The sequence below is a fragment of the Synchiropus splendidus genome, chromosome 17 (assembly GCF_027744825.2).
Source record: "Synchiropus splendidus isolate RoL2022-P1 chromosome 17, RoL_Sspl_1.0, whole genome shotgun sequence".
Classification (NCBI taxonomy): Eukaryota; Metazoa; Chordata; class Actinopteri; order Syngnathiformes; family Callionymidae; genus Synchiropus; species Synchiropus splendidus.
Genome location: NC_071350.1, coordinates 7008097 through 7027511, shown reverse-complemented (window position 1 = coordinate 7027511; position 19415 = coordinate 7008097). Strand labels below are relative to the sequence as shown.

General features: G+C 41.9%; 1 protein-coding gene across 1 annotated transcript in view; it reads right to left on the bottom strand.

Annotated features, from left to right (window-relative positions):
- Positions 1-19415, bottom strand: part of LOC128748042 (uncharacterized) — a 101200-nt gene that overhangs the window by 20642 nt on the left and 61143 nt on the right. The window contains exons 3-5 of the mRNA XM_053846433.1: positions 19256-19362; positions 15761-15897; positions 1683-1854 (exon numbers count right to left, since the gene is read on the bottom strand). Coding sequence (XP_053702408.1) covers positions 1683-1854; positions 15761-15897; positions 19256-19342 — 396 coding nt within the window. The 5' untranslated portion in view covers positions 19343-19362. The remainder of the gene's footprint in view (positions 1-1682; positions 1855-15760; positions 15898-19255; positions 19363-19415) is intronic.

Genomic DNA, 19415 nt, shown 5'->3' with positions numbered 1-19415 from the left:
ATGAATCAGATGGTGGTTTGGATACAGATCATTTTTCATCAAATTGCCTTGAATGTCATCTTTTGAGAACAGCCCTTATATCAAGTGTCTGACTTCAGACTAGGGATGGCCAAAATGGACTAAAAAAATATCATGATAAATACATTTTCATTCTATTCCATGTGTTGGACACTACAGTCTCTGTTTTATGATGAAACTTTTTCGTCGATTATTTTTTTATGTTTAAATATAATAGTTAACTAAGTGTAGAGATGAGAAATGTAATGTTTCAAGTGTCTGGTAGAAGCCGCAGGTGTCTGACAGACTGTTCTGCCAGCTTTATTTAGGGGTTAAATTGAGCCGTCTGTCTGCTGTATCTCATGTCTCATAACAGTTGACTTTAACTATGAACCAGTCTGGACACATTTCCTCGATGCTATTGAATAAATATTAGAAATAATGTCAATAGATTATTATTTAATCATATTCTATTGTCGAAATGATACAATCTGTCAGTCCTTTGTCTTGTGTGATGAAAAACCTTTTCACAATTCTCTCTCCTAAAATGGTTGTTTTTCATTGCTTTATTGAATATTTTACTTTTTACCGCTTTAGAATTTGTTGATGGTCCCTAACTGATGTCAGGTCATAGCATTAGCGCTGCCTGTGAGAGTGTGTCCGCGATCAGCGAACCCTAATGGGGACGCAGGAGAGGATGCCACTGCCAATACCGGAGCGGAGGTCCGACCGATATACAACTATTTTCACCACGGCGACCAGTGTCATTATCAACGGTTCCCTGTATTAAAAATAAATTTAAAACTACGATCGCGAATCGGTGTCGGCTGTCAAACGCTGCCCAGCTGGAGGGCGCGGTGAGATGCAGAATTGTAATCGTGAAGATTGTTTTTGGTGGTTTATTGTCTACGATAAGTTAAGATAAGAAGACTCTTTTAGCTGAATGTGTCTCGGAATGTTTCAACAAAAGGTGAGAGATGACGGACAGATACTGTATAGCAGAAGCCTGTCTGAGGACAGGGAAGAAAAAACATTCACTGCAGCAGCATTCAATAAATGACCAGTGGAGAATCAACGTTGGCTCTCAGTCCACCATGACATCACGAGAAAACACCTCTGCTTCCCGCACCTTATCTCCCACATCAACATCAGAGGCCTTTAATGACATCACAGTCAAGAAGCTGGACTTCCTTGAAGCGCTGGATCAGCTCCTCTCTCCTGCTATCTGGCCATCTGAAACCCTCCTTCACACCGGGAAACACTGGAAGTGCACTCAGTCAAAGTCACCAGTCAAGGTTAGCTGAAAAGTGCTTGAGCAAGGAGGAGATAAATCAGCTCATTAAAGCCAGCTCCCTCCATCAGGACACCAGTGAGTGAGTCTCATGCCCACCACGTCCAGTCAGGTCCAGAGTGACATTACTGTCCTGTGGAGGAGTGAGTGTCCTCTGGGAGGAACGTCTGCACTCAGTGCCTCATAAAACACACAGATGCAGGCTTAATTGAGTGTTCAGCGCTTCACGAGCGGCTGCCTCCGGTACAGTCATCGGCAGAGTGCACGCTTTTCTTCTTGAGCCCCGTCTTTGTTCCTGTCCCGTTTCAACTCTGACCCACGTCTTGCTGCTTCAACGCAGTGAGTAGCAGTTCCATGTGTGGCGATGTGCGTTCAGCTATTGTGTCCATCTTACCAAGTTGTCCAGCTCTGGATCTTCACTGAAGAAAGGCTTGTGCTCTCGCTCCTGCTGGTGGACAAAGTTCTCGATGTCCACGTCGAAGCTGGCGGACGTTATGCACTCCGAGCCCTGCGTCGCTTGTTCGCATTTCTCGAACAGCAGCGCGAGCAGCGGGAACAGCGGGTGTCTGGAAAGACAGTGGCAGAGTTGCCTTCATTACAGGGATCTACTGTAGATCACAGCTTCTCAGAGGACACCTTTTGAATTTTATTTTATTTTATTTTATTTTTTACACAAGAACTTCACCAAGCTTTAATAAGGCATTATCTTTATGTTTACATTTTTGTTTTCCTTTTTTAAAGTGGTCAGTCTTACTTATGAAAACAAATGGATGTGTGGGACTCATGAGTCTGACCTCCTTCCTCAGATGTTTGGAACGTCCGGTAATATGACATGCGCTGCACCTTCTCCTCACTTAAACTCACAAAATATACTTATAGTTTTACCATAATTTGTCTTGTACTTTAAAATTAAATTTCATTAAACTTCTACCTTGAACAAAATGAAGCTCCTAAGTGAGCAAGTGGTCCTGCACTGTCTTTAAGGTGACTGAAGTTTTTTTTTTTAACTTTACATAGTGTTTTGTTTTCCTCCTTTTTAGATGAAGGTCAAACTCTTCCTTTCCTTGCTGAGGACCCCCTTCAAGACTCTCAAGGCTTTTAGACACGACTCCTCCCAATCCTCTCAACTCCTTCCATCCTGTCACGCTGTGTCTTTGTGTTAACTTTGACTTGAAGTGGAAGCCCAACGGAACTTCTCAAATACATCCTCCAATAAATGAAAGACGACAAGGACACTCAGCAGCATGTTATGTAAGAGTTTAAGCTGCTTACTGTTGGCAGTTCCCATTATTTCCCACAATCTTTTCCAGAAATGTCCACACAAGGAGGAAAGTTGAAATATGTTGAGACAAATTTCTCATTCATGTCTGACATCAGATCATAAAGCATTTATTGGGGGAGAAAATCACCTCCAGATCCCAAACAATTTTTTTACAACATTCCATTTTATCAGTTTTATTCAGCAAAATGTGTGGACACATTTATTATTGGATTTCATATCTCAAGCACATGGTCAGAGTTGAAAAGTCAGTGGTGTGGGAAAACAGCCGCTTCTGGATTTTTTGTCGGCGCATGTTTCTGATCCTTAAAAGTCATCAAAATGCGACTGCAACCACAGAAATGCAGGGTTTTTAGGGAAAACAAAATCCACACATACATTCGGAATTGAGCCTTTAACTTGGCCACACCAAAGTCCTGATTCTGTTTTTCACCTGCAGTTCAGTGGTGGACTTTCTGGAGAGCTTTGGATCGTACTCCCACTGTGGAACTGAAGTTATCTTCAGCTTGAGGTCACAAACAGAATGACACTTTCCTTCAGGACGTGTTTGGAATCAGAATTCACTGTTTATCACAGCAAGTATCCCAGTTCCTGAAGCAGCCCCAGACCACCACACTACCACCACTATATTTTATTGTTGGTCCCATGTTACTTTTGTACACATGCTATGGGACCCACATCTGCCAAAGTAAGTCACAGTTCTCTCAGTGGTTCACGGCGTGCTTTCCCAAGCATTGTGCATCAAGAAGTTGTTGAGACGCAGGTTGTCGTTGTGGAACACAGCCATTTTTGCTGAGTCTCTTTCTTAAGGTGGAGCCATGAGCACTGACCTTAACCGAAGCAAGTGAGGCTTGCAGTTCTTTGGTTGAGGTGGTGGAGTCTTATGTGACCTCTTAGATGAATTTTGCCCAGCCAGCTATTCGAAGGGAAGCTCAGCACTCTCCCAGGTTTACGTGGGGCGGTTCTTTCTATGGTTTCACAAAGCTTTTGAATGGGGTTTTATAATATTTTCCAGACTTGTTCCAGAATTTTCACATCATAGTTTTAGTTTTAGTTTTCTTCTTTTATATTTGACTCTGTTGTGGTGAGCGTGTGTGTAGTACCAGGCGGGGGCACAGCAGCATGGCAAGGACCCTTCTCCCGCTCTAACCCATGTCTCTCATTTGCAGCTTTTAATAGTCGTCCATATTATACTCTAATCTGCGTGATCCCAATTTAATGTCGCTCCCGTCGCCAAACGTGGCAGGAATACTAAGCAGCAGGGTCACGTGCAGCGTGGAAGGTCTCTGCCTGGTCTGGTTAATTGTGGCTGTTAGAGGGTGGAGGAGATTTCGGAGGAGGTGTGGGGGGTGTAAAGGACAGCGAATACGATGACGCTGAACTGCAGATGGCGTCTTAACAAGTTATTTACCATTACGTGAGGTGTTATTCTTCTTTAGCACAGTTAATGGTGCCAACATACACGCTTCACCTGGCAAAGAATGAATGTGGAAACTTGTTTCACAGTTTTCGAGAAGTAGAAAAACACTTCAGCACACTGAGTCGATTCTTTAAGGATTTCACAAACCGCTTTTTACGTTTTTTTTATGATCAAATAGTGTATGGAAATGTCTTTCCTAGTTGATGTATGCATGACGCAGCAATGTGGTTATCTCATCTACCATCAACATGAATCCCTGGAACACCATCATCTCCTACAAGCATCGCCCACAGTTCTCCACCACATCAAACCCTAGCAAAGAACAGGCAGCATCGTGTCCAATTTTTTAAAGTTTTCTCCAGTATAAGCAAGATGAAACGTCACCTAAATAGAAAGTTAAGTGTGAGACAACCATATTCAGGCAATTTGGAGCAGTCTAGTTTCAAACTTTGCCTTGTTTCGTTCACCACAGAGTCATTCTGACTCTGTGGTGAACAAAGACAGTCTGTCATAAACAAAAGATTTTTTACAACTTGACAAGGTGATGTTGCACACAAAGGTTGTAAATTGACATGCGTTGACGCTACTGACATTTGGCGGCCCATTTATAGTTAACTTTACGTACGGAGATACATTATGGACGGACACTTCTGTATGTTTCCACAAGGCTTAGAGATGCGGGCCAAACGCTGTAAACTACGGGAGCAGTGATGCATTTACAATCCGAAACGTAGCTTGAATGAGACATGAAGAATACATAACAATGGCGGAAATTCTCTATCCTCAAGTCGCAATATAATTGTGTGAACGATCACTCCCTCCAACAATGCTGCCTCTGTCTTTTGTGCAAGAGGTATCAATGCCCCTTCCACAGTTGCCATGTTTGTTTTGGACGTTGTTGTTCTCATACACTTTGGACTCTAGGGCTGCCCTCCTCCCCAGTGGATATACTGCTGAATAGCAATGTAAAGAATGCAGGGAAGTTCAGTGTGTGATAAGGACAGGCACATTTTCATACCTCAAAACAGCACAAATGGGAGAACAGCGCAGGCATTGTGTTTTAATGTAGTTTAACATTCAATAATAGCTAAGAAGCACAGCAAGTCTTAAGACAGAAAGACATGAGAAGAAATTCAAGCACTTAAGCATGGTACATAAGTACATTTATGTAAACCCTTAGTGACAGAATGAAACCCTAAGTTGCTGCTGGGCTCAAGCCTCCCACATTCCCACAACACAGAATACCCAGTGCCTTGGCATAAAAACACTGCCCTTCATCACTTTCCTGTGACCTTCGGCATGTGTTTCTCCTACAAACTGATGTGTATGAGTGAATACATGTCTCTCCTTTTCACCGCCACCGCCCCTCCTGCGCTTCCCATCCCCCGTGCGTGGTGTTGGCAGCGAGGAGCGGCGGGTATCTGCAGTGTGACGATCCGGAGAGTGCAGACCGGGGGATCATTACAAGGGCCATAAAAGAACGATTTAGGGGACGACCGGTGAGTGGAGTCAGCGGCGGTCACCATCCTCAAGCACTGCGTCGTGCTGTGTCACCAACGACAGGAAACCCAACTGAAAAATCAGAGGCCAGCGGGACGCACCATGACTTCAAATGAATTTAGCAGACGTGACAGATAGACAGCAAATATCAAGGAAAACACATAAGATTATTGAAAAATAAATAAATAGGATGCTTCAAGATGTCCTTTAGTTGCTGGTCTAAAGCGGGATCTAAGCTCTGCTGTCTGTCTCCCAGAAACTTTTCTTCCTACAGCAACCGAAAATACATCCGAAAAAAAGCAATCAAAGGAGCGAGCCATGTTTGTCTGCTCACATAATAATCCTGCAGGCCACCAAGGGTGTGCAGTGATGTGGGGGTGGTGTTTAAAGGTGTGTGTGTGAGCAAGGTGGAAGCCTTGTTCTCTTGTTCAGCTCCCTACTGTTCGCCAAGGCTAATCAGGACCGCTGTACCCCCATATATCAGAAGGCAGTTTTGCAGGAGGCCTGCTGCGCCTGCTCCCAACATGGCCCCCGTCCCCCCAGGCTGCATGTTTGAAGCTCACCCCCATGTAAGGACGGGTGTAAGCAATCCCAACAAATGCTCACGCACTTAAACCACAGGCTCTTTCTGGGCGGGTTTTTTTAATTTTGTAACACATCCTAACCCGGGTACGAGCGCCTGATGGTCCGAGGAAAGATTCTAATGAGACGAGAACCGATGCTCAGAATTCTTGGTGACCATTGGATGTAACTTTCAGTTTGAGTACACGGGTTTGACACCACCGATGAACTCAGAAAGTTTGCACAGGGTTTTGAAAGTCGTAGTCAGCCACATTGTTCAGTTTTCCAGGAAAACATTTCTCAACTTTCTCTCACATCCAAACTCAAGCCGCGAGGTAACTCGTAAAAAAACAAGTATCTGAAAGAAACAGCCAATAAAACCACTTGAGCTTTGACACAGTTTCCTGCATTCAGCAGCCGCGGAACACCGCCACACACTGACCCGCTAAATGAAGGGAGGCTTGGTCTGTTTTTAAACCCATCAGACGGTGAGAGTCTCCACGCCGCTGGCCAAGCGCTAGAGCAGTTGACGGTGCGTTTGCGTCGCAGTGAGAATAAACAGACTTTATGGAGCATCACAGAAGCAGACAAACACACAGGAAACAAGCACTATCCTTGGGTGTGTCAAATTAAAAGCCTTCCCCTCCTGATGCAGACACCAGAGGAGGGCTGGGAACCTTCGCTTCCTTTACTCCATTAACAGCATACAGCCATGAATTCACCCCAGGCTAAATAAATTCCTGTATTTCTTTATGTTTTCTGACGACCAGCATGGCGGCACGTTCCCACGAACACACACACCTTTAAATGCAAAACCATCCGGCTGACCAGCATGGGAGAGGCTTGAAGCACAGACCAACCACAGAGGCGAGGAAATGATGGTGTGGAGAGTGAAACGCTGCTAACTTCAGTACTGGATCCAGACAATTCAAGGAATCGCATTTAAATATTATATCATTACCAAACTTGGAATGTACGCCGATTGGTTCAGAATATTGCACCTCACCAAACACAATACCATTGTGTTGCGGTGGAAAAAGGCTTCACGAAACAGTGTCCTCATTAAATAGTTTTCTCTGAAATGGTTGTTCAAATCCAAAGATTCTTAAAGCAAAGAGTGCCATCTAGTGGGCTCTGAAAAGTAGGACACTCGTTCATGAAGCCTCACCAGTCCACTCACGAGTTTTGGGATGCATTCATCTGAGTTGCATGTTGACAGTTTGTGCTTCCAATTAAAGCACGTTTCACCACATTCTGCTGTTTTCCTGTTGCTCTAGGCAATGCATAACATTAATGCTTAAGATTTCACTCCTGATATTCTCTTTCATATCACTTGTTGTAGTTAAGCACATTAGCCATATGAGGTACTGTATACTGTACATATCAAGAACCATGAAAAGTAGCATCCTAATCCCAACCCTCTTTTTGAACATCACACGGTACAGGAAACACCAGTGTGTCATCATGCAATGTGTAATGTTGAATTCTGAATCAGACACAAAAGTAACTTGAGAATAGTCTATATGGGTCGTCTTAGGAATGAGATTGTGTTGGCTCAGTCTCTTATGCAGTGGTTGGCGACAAAAACATGTGCAAGCCTCATTGCTCGGGCAAAAAACTGACCAGCCGATTTATCGAGCAAAGGCTTCATCTTTGAAATAAGCAAAATAGCGTGTAAACCCTGGTCATAGAATACGCAATTCGGAGTATAATTTGCTGGGGGATGAAAAAATGGTATATGGTAGTGATGGGTTGATGAGGTTTCATGAAACAGTGTGCTGATTTCCAGAGGCCACCAGATGGCACTGTCTGCTGAAAAATGTCTGGACTTGAACAAGTACTTTGTTGAAAAAAGAAAGCACCATCTAGTGGCCTGTGAAACCTAGGACACAGTTTCAACAACCCTGCAATACTGATTCATGATACCTCATCTGCCCATCAGTCGTACTAGTACATAGCATATTAAAAAGTCACGCCAAGCTCTGAGTCTTTAACTTCCAAGTGCAAGTCAACTCTCATTTAATTCTTTATCAAGGCGAGTCACAAATCATTAAAACAGGCACTCAAGCTGACCCAAGTGCAGGTCACAATGACTCGAGTCCGCATCTCTGGTACATGCATCGCACAGAGATGCAGTGTACAGTACACGTTGTCGTGCACACATGGGTGCAGAAGTCTGTTTCTTTTACAACAAAACTGAAATCTTCGATTTTTTTAAGCAACAGATATAGAAAACACAAGGATCGGCACAGGCGTTGTGTAATAAAGCACTGCAACTCTGTCCATGCGTTTGGGCCTATGGTCTCGCTGATATGTATAAGTGAGGATGGATGATAGGCATATGTTGATTGTAAATAATTCCTCTGTGACACGACATAAACAAGGACACAAAGTAAACATCCGCGAAAAACAAAAATTCTTGAGGTTGGAATGGAATAGTGCTGCAACAATGAGTTGACCTTGTGTTGCGGTTGGTGTAAACACGTAATTTCTGTTCCTTTCATTGGTTCCTGACTGAGGTCCGACTCCAACTGGCAACCGTCGCTGTGCACCCCAGGGTCCGCGTCACCACCTCAGTCACAGTCACGGAGTAGTTCGAGCAGCGACAGGTCGTAGTGTTCAAAAGTGTGGCTTCGTTTTGTTTGTTGTCTTAAGGATGAGCAAACCCCTTCGACACCACCGTAGAGTGATAAAAAAGTGTTCCGTGTTTGGTCTGTGACACCACACACCCTTGAGCTAACAGCTAGCATGTCGGTTAGCATGGAGCTAACTTGTAAGATGGGATAGATTTGTTTTTAATGATGTCACACACGTCACATCTGCGCAACTTTTTTAGTTTTTTTTTTTTTTTTTTTAACAGCGATGTAGTGAAGTGTCCTCACTGACACTGAACACATTGTTTTAGATTATTATTCAAATAAGACCTTTTGATTTTGATGTTGATCAGATATTTGATATGGGATACATATGTGTATAGTGATGATTTTAAATTCTTCTCTAGGACCAATAAAGACCTCAGTTTTAAAAAAACTGGAGCTCTCTGTCGACTGTTTTATGCTTCATGCTTCACAGGGTTAGTATGGATTTATATATATATATATATATATATATATATATATATATATATATATATATATATATATATATATATATATATATATATATAAAATTACGTAAAAGAAATTGTGAAAATAAACACACCAACTTATACTCACTGTTTTTTAACAACATAAAAAAAACTACGTAGCTACGTATCTAACTAGTGACTTGTTAAATGGAGCAGAGGATTTCTCTACAACAGCACACCTGCTATCGTGCTTCGAGCATACGACACGTCATTCTTTGGACTCCAACAAGGACATTACAGGGGGAAATTAAAAGACAGGACAATTACCATGTCCCTTTCAATTAAAGTCGGCGTCCCAGTCAGTGGCGCACTTCATCTGCAACCTGAAAACAAAAAGCTCACCAGCTTTTTAATAAGATGCGGCGGATCCAGACGGATCTTCATTGTAAATGCCACAACTCATTAGGCTAATTACCCTAGCAGGCATTTACGCCGCAGCTAATAACAAAGTAGGAACGGCAGAAAGAGAGTGATGCTGAGATGGAAGCCAACGTCTTCTCGTAAAGTTGCCGTTCGCAATTAGTGAAGAGAAGCGCTGAAGAAATAATAAAAGGAAAATGGGAGAGATGCTCCGTTGTATGGGGTTTTCTTCAACCTGGCTATTATCTGTGTCAGCGTGGTGATTCGCATCTCCACAGTGGGCTTCGGCCTCATGAAGTAAGATTTAATAGTCGCTCAAAGATGGTTTATTTACTCATTTTCTCTTTCAGAAATTGCATTTTTCAACAGAGGAAAACACAGACGGGATTTCTGTTGACTGTTTAACAACTACAGAGGGAAGGCACCTCCAGAATTTGAATTTGAAAATAAACTGCCAACACTGGAACAGGTTTCATGACCAATAGATGAAGTTTCTTATGATTATTATTATTATTGTTTGTTCCAGACTCTATGCTCTGCCTCTTTCAGAGGTACCTATTAGCATGTGCCCCATGAATTGAGTCATCAAACCTGGAGGAGTGAGTCTTTATATAGTGCATTCCAAATAAACACAATACGTGTTTGTGTTATTGCGCACTGGCGGCGAGACGTCACATCAGTGAAGAAGAAAGAAGAAAATTAAACTTTTAATATGCAGTTTTGTTGGGATCAACAACAATAAATTCAAAATTACATTGTATTTTAATAAAGTAATGAATTTATTAACTTTATCGGTGCACTGATGGGCAACTAACCGATAGAAAAACATCCATTATAATTCAAATCTGCCATGATGTGATTCAGCTTTCACTGTGATGTGAATTTTATGCCACTTTTACTCAAAGTTCATCGTAAAAACAAAGACTGATGGTCACTATTTAAAGCAACAATGCGTAACATTCAGTCATAAATAGATCATTTTCATATTTTCTGAGATGACAGGTTTCATTTTGAACGCTCCCTTGGGGACTAGGTAACTTTCTCTGGGCGAGCCGCCCGGAGGTGTGTTCTGTGAGTGGCATCACTGCCCCAACTCCACCCCCACCACAACAGTACAGAGCGACCTCAGCACCAAGCTGAGTTCCTTGTTTACATCATAGCAGAAACAATGGAATGACAGAGCAAGATCCCAGGCAAGTGTCAATATAGGAGATGCATTTACTGCCTGGCAAGAACTGAGAGCCACAAAAAGGCTTTTCATCTGATCCTGAAGCGACGATGTTTCTACTCGACTTGTAAGTCAATGCTGTGTACACAGCTCTCTCTGTTGTGTTGCCAAATCATTAAACAAATGTCTATATGCTTGCTGTGTGTATATAGGTGTAGTGTATATATGTTTGCAGCCAAACAGATAGACATAGACGGGATAGACATACTTTGTGTATGGTGAAAATAGTTTTTCAATGAATTGGTTGCCAGCAAAAATGACTTGCTCATGTTTTAACGCAGTTATGGATGCTTGCCTGCTGTTTGTCATATTGCACTGTCGAAGGGTACAGTGAACATATAGCTGGTCAAACCGATTAGCCAAGATGCCAATAACCGCGCTTGTCATGTTAGTCAATATATCGTGGTGAAAAACGGTGTTTGTACCTGACTTCTAAGGCATTCTTTGTGCTTACCGCTTATCTTGGGTGTGTTATGAGACATGGGGAACTTATTTTTGAGATGATAACAAATGTGTAGGTGTCCGTTACTCATTTAGTATTGCATTTATCACAGTATACTGTAGATATAGCTAGCAACATGGAGCTCCAACATTAGCAGCTAGTGGCTAACGTCCACTAGCCTTTATCAGACAGTCATTTCACTGTCATTTGCATTGTTTATGGTCCATTTGGTTTGGACAAGTGTAACATGTTATATCTCTTGTTCTATCTGTAGCTGCTGCCGTTGAGTCCTCTGATCTGCAGAGCTGCTCGGTGCTGCTGAGAGACGCGACCAGCGCCACATTTCATCATCCCTGGCGATTGTTCTGGAACTGATTGATGAGGTCACAGTTTCATGAAGCCTCAGGATCCCATCACTACTTCTGAAGTATTGCAACGTAATATCATTAGGCTGAAAACAGTGACTCTTTTATTTAACCCAGACAGAGTTCAAGGTTGACCAGTGACATCGGAGGAATTACATATTAATACTGTAAAATTCCTGACTAAACTCGGTCGGAAGACACGACCACTGTATCCGCCATACCACAGAAATGATGCTTTCACATTGCAGCCACATGAAAATCAGTTGAAGCAGCTGGAGTTCCTCCACTGTGCATGTTAAAAAGCGAATTGCATTAATTAATAAGTGACTGCGCTCGCGAAAAGATGCTCTTATAGACCGACTCCAATCAAGCAACTAATGAAGCACATTTGGGTTATTACGTTAATGTATTCTCTATAGAAGACAACGGGGGGGAGGGGGGTTTACGATGCCGCAGATCTGTTCTTGTCGTGCAGTTTGAACTCTGCGGTTCTGCCTGGGAAAGTAAAGCAGGAGATCTCTTCTAAACATGGCCGCTCACATCAAAAAAAAAGGAGCTTTACATTTCCCGGAAGAGCCGCTGAGGAAATTCACAGCAGCTTGCCCGGGGCCCCGAGCGAGCTCAGAGGACACTCCGGCAGCAGCGCCGGATACCCGCCGGTCAGACCCCGAGATCCAAGACAGACGGCTCACCGGCAACCTGCCGCGTCATCGTCTCAGGGCGGAATATTTTGAGACATTCAAGCGCTAATTCGTATTCAGAGCCAGCGTTTTTTGTTCCAGTGGCTGTACCAGGAGATCGCCTTGATTAAAAATGTTAAATAATTTAGGCCCTCATGAATAGATGATAGAATCTCCTTATGACATGCCTCAGTGTTTGGAAGACGGAGCAAATTCACTAATTGAAGCTAATGGTTGTCCTCAACTGTGATGTTGATATTGTGGGAAAAGGAACTGCAGCCATTGAACGATGACTTCAATGATGAAGCTCATGTAAGTGGCTCACTTGGGAGCATGAACACAGAGCTGTCTCTTCATCTAACTCTGATACAAGTGAGTACAAGTATATTGTGAAGCCATATTCTATTACAGTACATTTCTGTCCAAATACAACTACATAACTGCAGTACTGAAACAAGTTCAAAGTGAAGTTTTTATCAGTGACCAAACACAAAAAACAATAGAATGTACTGCGATAATCTGGTTTTATTAAGCTATTAAATCAAGTGTTGCAGCAATAACTATATTCACGTGCTGCTGCATTTGGAAAGTTGACTCCAATTCAACGCACATCATCCACTTCTTCACAAAACTGTCCATCGAAATCACTTTCTTGGTTGGAGAAATTAAGTTGGGCGAAACAAAATGTGAGTAAAGTGGTGACGGCATCACAATCTTGCCTTTTTGTTTTGTCAAAGCATATTTGTCGATAAACTTGCATGAATGAAAATGGCCAATTTTCAGTACCTCAGCAAACATTAAAACACTCCACAGCAAACTATGTGCATGAAGTGAATGAGTGATTCCTGACCCCTGCCAGAACTTTGGCTGACTCAGAACTCAGGTCACTCTTAAGTCAAGGTGCTAACTCACTCCAAGCCGGAGCCTCATGCCTGCTTCCTGACATAGTAAATATACGGTACTTCACTGTATTGGTGTGTGGGCTAAGCTTTTCTCTGTGTTTCTCTGTTCACAATAGAATGTCGATGGAAATACAGCATTATGATTTTTGATTATGACCACAGCAGCTGCACGAGAATCTTAATCCAAAATGAATAACAGTCCACGGTTACAGTTCACACATAAGTACACAACAACAGTAGCATCATTGAACCAGTTAGTCAAAAGATTCACTCAAGTCAAAAGAACTGACCACAGATTCTGGTCTGGTTTGTGCCGCTGGTATTTTCTAAAGTGGTGTCAAGATGTCGTAACACTGAAGGACTTCCCAAACCAGGACAAGGGAACGTATTCATATTGGAACCGTTGACCATTTATCATGCGTATATGGAAAATTCAGGAAATACACTGGGAGGAAGATGAGGATCAATGTGATACAGATCGTACTGGGATGCGGCCCTAGTCGTGTTGAAGTATTGCAGAGGCTCATCATGGCTGGAATAAGTGATTTCCTCAGACAAAGAAATTGATAACAGCGATGCTGACAAAGGTTCTTTGGAATATCAAGATTTCCGATCGATTCGAGATCAAGTATCTTCTCAGTCTACAGAGATTCAGCTCAGCAAGTTTCAGGAGTGCTTCCTGTGACAGATGAGCTGATGGATAACAACAAACAAGACCACAGAAAAACATGAGCGGCTGCTAGTGTTTCAAAAGGGAGAAGGGAGAAGCTATATAATGGTGAGGTCTCATTGTCCTCATTTCCAGAGACGCCACTCTGCTCCAAAATATTAGCATTTGAACATCTCACCTCACATCATTTTTAAACCAATGGTGCCATCTACTGTCTGGAAATGTTGTTTCATGAAGCCTCAGAAGCCCATCACTCTTCTTGTTCTTCTTCTTTCTCTTTCGGCTTCTCCCTTCAGAGGTGGCCACAGCAGATCATCCTCCTCCATCTCACCCTATCCTCTGCTTCCTCTTCTCTCAAACCTACAAACCTCATGTCCTCCTTCACCACCTCCATCAATCTCCTCTTTGGTCTTCCTCTCCACCTTCTGCCTTGCAGTTCCAACCTCAACATCTTCCTACCAATGTACTGTCTCTCTCTCTCCTCTGTACATGTCCAAACCATCTCCATCTAGCCTCTCTGACTTTGTCTCCTAAACACCTGACATGTGCTAAGCCCATCACTCATGATTGAAATTTCAATGTTCACTCTACTTTCTAAAAAGAACTGTAATCCAGTTGCTGCCAGATAAATCCAGATAGACACAGCAATGATCATCGGCTTCAATGGGTTGACAGACACCCTCAGCTTTAATGGGCAGAAACGTGACAGAAATCTATGAGAAGAAAGTCAAGTCAGCTGATCTGAGAAGCTACTGAATCTGAATGAACTATTCCTACTATTTCATCATAAGTGTGCAATGATATTTGTGATCACATTTGTGATAGAGATTACTGAGAAAAAAGATGAATATTTAAGTGCATAGCCGTTTTTGTTCATGTCGTGCTCATGTTGTGCATCACTGTGTTGAAACAAATAAAAATAATAATCCACAGTGATATTGAAAAAAAATTCTCAGTCTGCAAAAGTTGAAACAGTAAACTGCAAGTTTACAGGCATTAGTGCCCAGTTTTGAACTCTCCTCAATGACAGACATTAAAAGCGCCTGAGCTTGTTGTTAAATGACAAACATTCATCACAGTTACTAAATCACACTTAGACCTTTACCCAACTCAAATAAAACCTCGGGATATCCTGAAAAAAATAAACACAAGCAAGAGTTCCAACAGTGCAGGGAGAAGCAAAACCCTGGCCGAGTAAAAAGCCAAGAAAAAAAACTCGGGGTTGTGGAGGTTAATTCACTCATTGTCTCATTGTTCGAGTGAATGAAAAGTAGCTGGACCGTTTCCCAGAATACACTGTTCTGTCAGAGACGGAGTTTTCTCATCCATCGCAGAGTTAATTTTAAGCCAATTTATTCAAGTCAAAGACAAGGAAATTGAGGGTGCTTGTGCCGGGCTTTGATGAGTGAACACATTTCCTGGTGGCGCTCTTTGGTTCGAAAACCATTTATGTTAAATTCGGAGAAGGCGCTTTTTTTTTTTTAATTACAATTTTGAAAGGCTTTCATGTCACAGCGACGTCGGGAGATATCTGCATTTAATAAATGAACACAAATTCTTGCAAATACACGTCCGGCCTATTTGGGAGAAACTCATGAAGAAAGGAAGGATATAATTTAGTTTCCACAAAACTCATGAATAGAAAGACAATATTTGTTCTGACATTCAGGTTTAGACGTTTCATAACTGCTATATTTCTTACATAAGGTTCATGAATGATGGTGCCAACAGGGCTCCAGCCCCCCTTAGTGGTCACCATTATAAAAAATAATTTGGGGAGGGTGGGAAACACAGGATTAGGGAAATGTTTATTCCATCATTTCATAGAAAAACATTTTCCTAGATTTTAGTTTTTAGTGCAGTTGCCTTTGACTGTTCCACAACTCCAAGAATTCAACCAAGCATCTTGCTAAATATGTATTAAGGAATTCAGCTAACCTGTAAACCGCCCTCTTGTCGGACTCGAGTTGTGCTTGTGGGTCAAGTGTCACACTGACAGAGGTATTTCCTGCTGCGGAGGCTGCTGGGATGTGGACCTGTGGGGTCTTAGTGTTCTGCTGAGTCGTGCCCGTCATCTGTGGACAAGAATACAAAGAGTTATATTTGCTTTCAGCTGCCTCAAAATAAATGAGTCAGCGACAATACACGTCACCAAGGGCCAAGTATTTGTGTCATACCTCAAAAAAACAAATTTAAGTAACTTAAAAAAAGTTGTGACTGAAGAAAATTATTAGAAGAAAAAAAATAGCTATAGCTAATTTAAATCTTTGCATGTAAAATGCTTCCCTTGTTGGAGCGATGGAACATTTAAGAGCCTCATAATTCAGATGTGTGCAGCCCTTTTGACTGTATTTATGTGGCCCTCCTGGAGTCAGAGTAAAACTATGAAACTGACAGTGTTGTTGTCCCTGACATTTTTGTCTTGTGCATTTTTTTTTGTTCATTATGATGCAAGTGAAACATAACTTTCTCATGTGATTCTTTTTTTTTCCATTGGCTGTTTTAGAAGTATTTCTTATCCCTTAAAATACGTCAGAATTGAAAGTAGATTTTGTGTGACACACACTGAGAATCTTTAAATGGAATGTAGCTTAAATTAAATAAAAACACAACAAACCAACATTTTCTGTGCTTTTTTAAAGTGTAATTTCATGTGATCGCTTCATTTTTATTTTCAATTTTCTCCTAACCTCTTTTCTTGGCGTTTGGTGGCACCTCTCAACAGTCACAATATAGATCCTCAAATGCTCAACAACAATGTAATAAATAAGTTAAGCAAATGCAAAATTCCAAACTACCAACATTCATATACAGCTACTGACAGAGATTGAGGTTTCTGAAAAAAAAAAAAAAGAAACAATTTGTAGTCTATTATCTACAAGGCTGCCCTATTATATATGGCTTTTCAGCCGTGAGAGGGAGCGACATCATGTATTTGACGGAGACAGACTAAAGATGAGGACAGTGCTGTGGTGAATCATGTTTCCTGATGGGTCACTGGCCTGTTAATGAAGCTGCTAAGTAGCAAGGCCATCCAACAGATTTTGTCATTGAACAGGCCGCTCTCAGTCCTCGGACTCTCACCTTTAATGAGTCTAATGGTTTGTCATGAATTCATGTTATTATTAAAAGATTAATAACGCCGACTGTGTGTGTGGTCATTGTGGACAGGGCAGTGTGAGCGCCGTCCTGCAACACACTGGATTGCTGGGGACAATAAGGTGCAGCATGGAAGTACGGCCTCGCAGGAGAGTCACAGCAGCCAGCAGAAGATGTCCAGCAGGAGGGGTGTGGAGTTATAAGTCTCTTTGTCACAAGAAACCACTTAAACTGTGATCAAAGTGGGTTGGGTGCCCACAGTGGCCGAGATGAATTATGATGCTTTCTATTTAAAAACACATCTTCAGGACATATACACGTAACACCCGACTTACGGCCAGCTGATGCTTTTTTTTTGTCTGGCTACGTACAGTATCCCAGCATCTCACTCTCACACAGCCATCTACCACTACAGTAGTACCTGTAACCCTCACGTCGGCCATTTTGAATGGCATTCCACTTACGTCCAATCCGATGGTTGGTCTGATCCCAGTTGTAAGTCGGATGTTACATGTAGTAAACGGCAAAGTTTTATTCAGCAGAAGCCATGCCAACCAATAGACTAAGACCAATAGAAGTGTATTGAGTGATGAGTCTTCATGAAACAGTGTCTTCATTTTCAGAGCCCACTAGATGGCACTGTCTGCTCCATAATCTTTGGATTTGGTTTTCCAAAGAAACCTCGCATCACTTTTACGCCACCAATTTAAATCTGAGAATGAAGACACTATTTTGTGAAGCCACACCATAGCTCTGCTCATGAAAGTCATTGATTCATGAAAAGCCTAAGAATGTTTTCCTGGATGGCAGAGAGAGACCGTTTGCTTTCAAAGCACTGTGACCTTCCCAGGCTATATGCTTTGTCACGATCGAGGCACAGTTGCTTTCACTCCATTTCCCTTGTGACACAAATAGTGCCACCCAGCAACTAGTGCAACTGTGACCCCTGGTAGTATTAAGGGAATGGCTCAGCGGTGTGGCTCTCAGACATAAGATAAGTCATAAATATGGGCTCTTTTCAAACCACCGACACACAACTTCACAGCAAAAACTGTGGAAGTCCTGACTAACAAGTGAATGCATAGCTGGTCCAGGCTAGGCTACTGAGCTGGCATATATCTGCATGTAGCTTCTTTAATTTAATTTTTTTTTTTTTAGAGTCTTTAGAGTGGAGAGGTATTTTTTGCTCATGTGAAACAACTTCTTCACTCTTCTCACTCCTGGACCTGTGGTTGGTCGGGAGGAAGCTTCAAATCTTAATCCCAGAACCAAATGGGAAATAAATTAGCTTCTTCACACTTAACTAGCTCTCATTTGCATTTGCCAAGCATGCAGACTGGAGCTCCGGATTTCTCCCCTGGCACTAATCCTCTGGTCGAAAGGGGAGGGGGTGTCGCGCTGGAGGGGCAAGGAGGCGGTTGAATGAACCCACATCACCATGGGACAGTCTGCGGTGAAAGACAAAGCCAAAATGAATGTGGCTGGACCCTTTTCCGCGCTGTGGCTGACACCGCGCCTCCTGTTTCAAGCTTGGTCAGTATCTGCTGGTTTGTCCCGAGTGACAAATGTTATAGTGAGGATGGACGATTGGCTGACTCTTTTTAAATGACTACACAATCCCCCAAAATCGAGATAGAAAAGCTAATAATCTGTGAGTCAAAGTACACTAGACTCTGGAGTAAAACATTGCAAAGGAGCTTATTTATCTTTCACTGTCTTTCCACAGTGGAACACCACCAACTGCACTACTGCAGCACGTTTTCACCATTTCCCTAGTTTATTTTTCCAAATGGCTCATAGAAGTCTTATCGCTGCAAAAAGTGTATTTTCAAATGATTTGCTTCATTGTTATACATATACATATTAAACAATGTAAACATTTAAACAAGAAAATATTGCTTATTTTGCATCAGTTTGAATATAGCACAATAAATCACAATGGTGGCTATATTCAAGTTTTTATTTCACCTTATTTAAAGTAAAGCTCTTTTAATGTCTTGAAAATATTTGTATATGAATATATATATATATATATATATATATATATATATATATATATATTGTTTAGGGATGTCTTTCACTACACAATGGCCAGGGTTTCCACTACTTGAAATTCTTATAAAATTGAAATTCTTAAAAGAGCTTTAGTTGTAATAAGGTGATATAACAACTTGAATATAGTCACCATCATGATTTCTCGTGCTATTGTCAAACTGATGCAAAATAAACAATATTTTGTTGTTTAAATGTATGTATGGGTCCATCATTTGATTCAGTAATATACCGAATTCATTCAATTTTTGACAACTTGTTGGTGAGTTGGAACGGCCTGACCTGTTGGCTCTCTTGATACGATGGAGGAGGAACGCTCTGGGTGGCCATCATTGTCACTGCAGGTGCTGGGGACACATGTTGCATCATGGGGTGGCTTCACATCGAGACTATAAGAAGCAGAGAAGAGAGAAAAGGTGAACGTTGGAGCTGTCGCTTGACT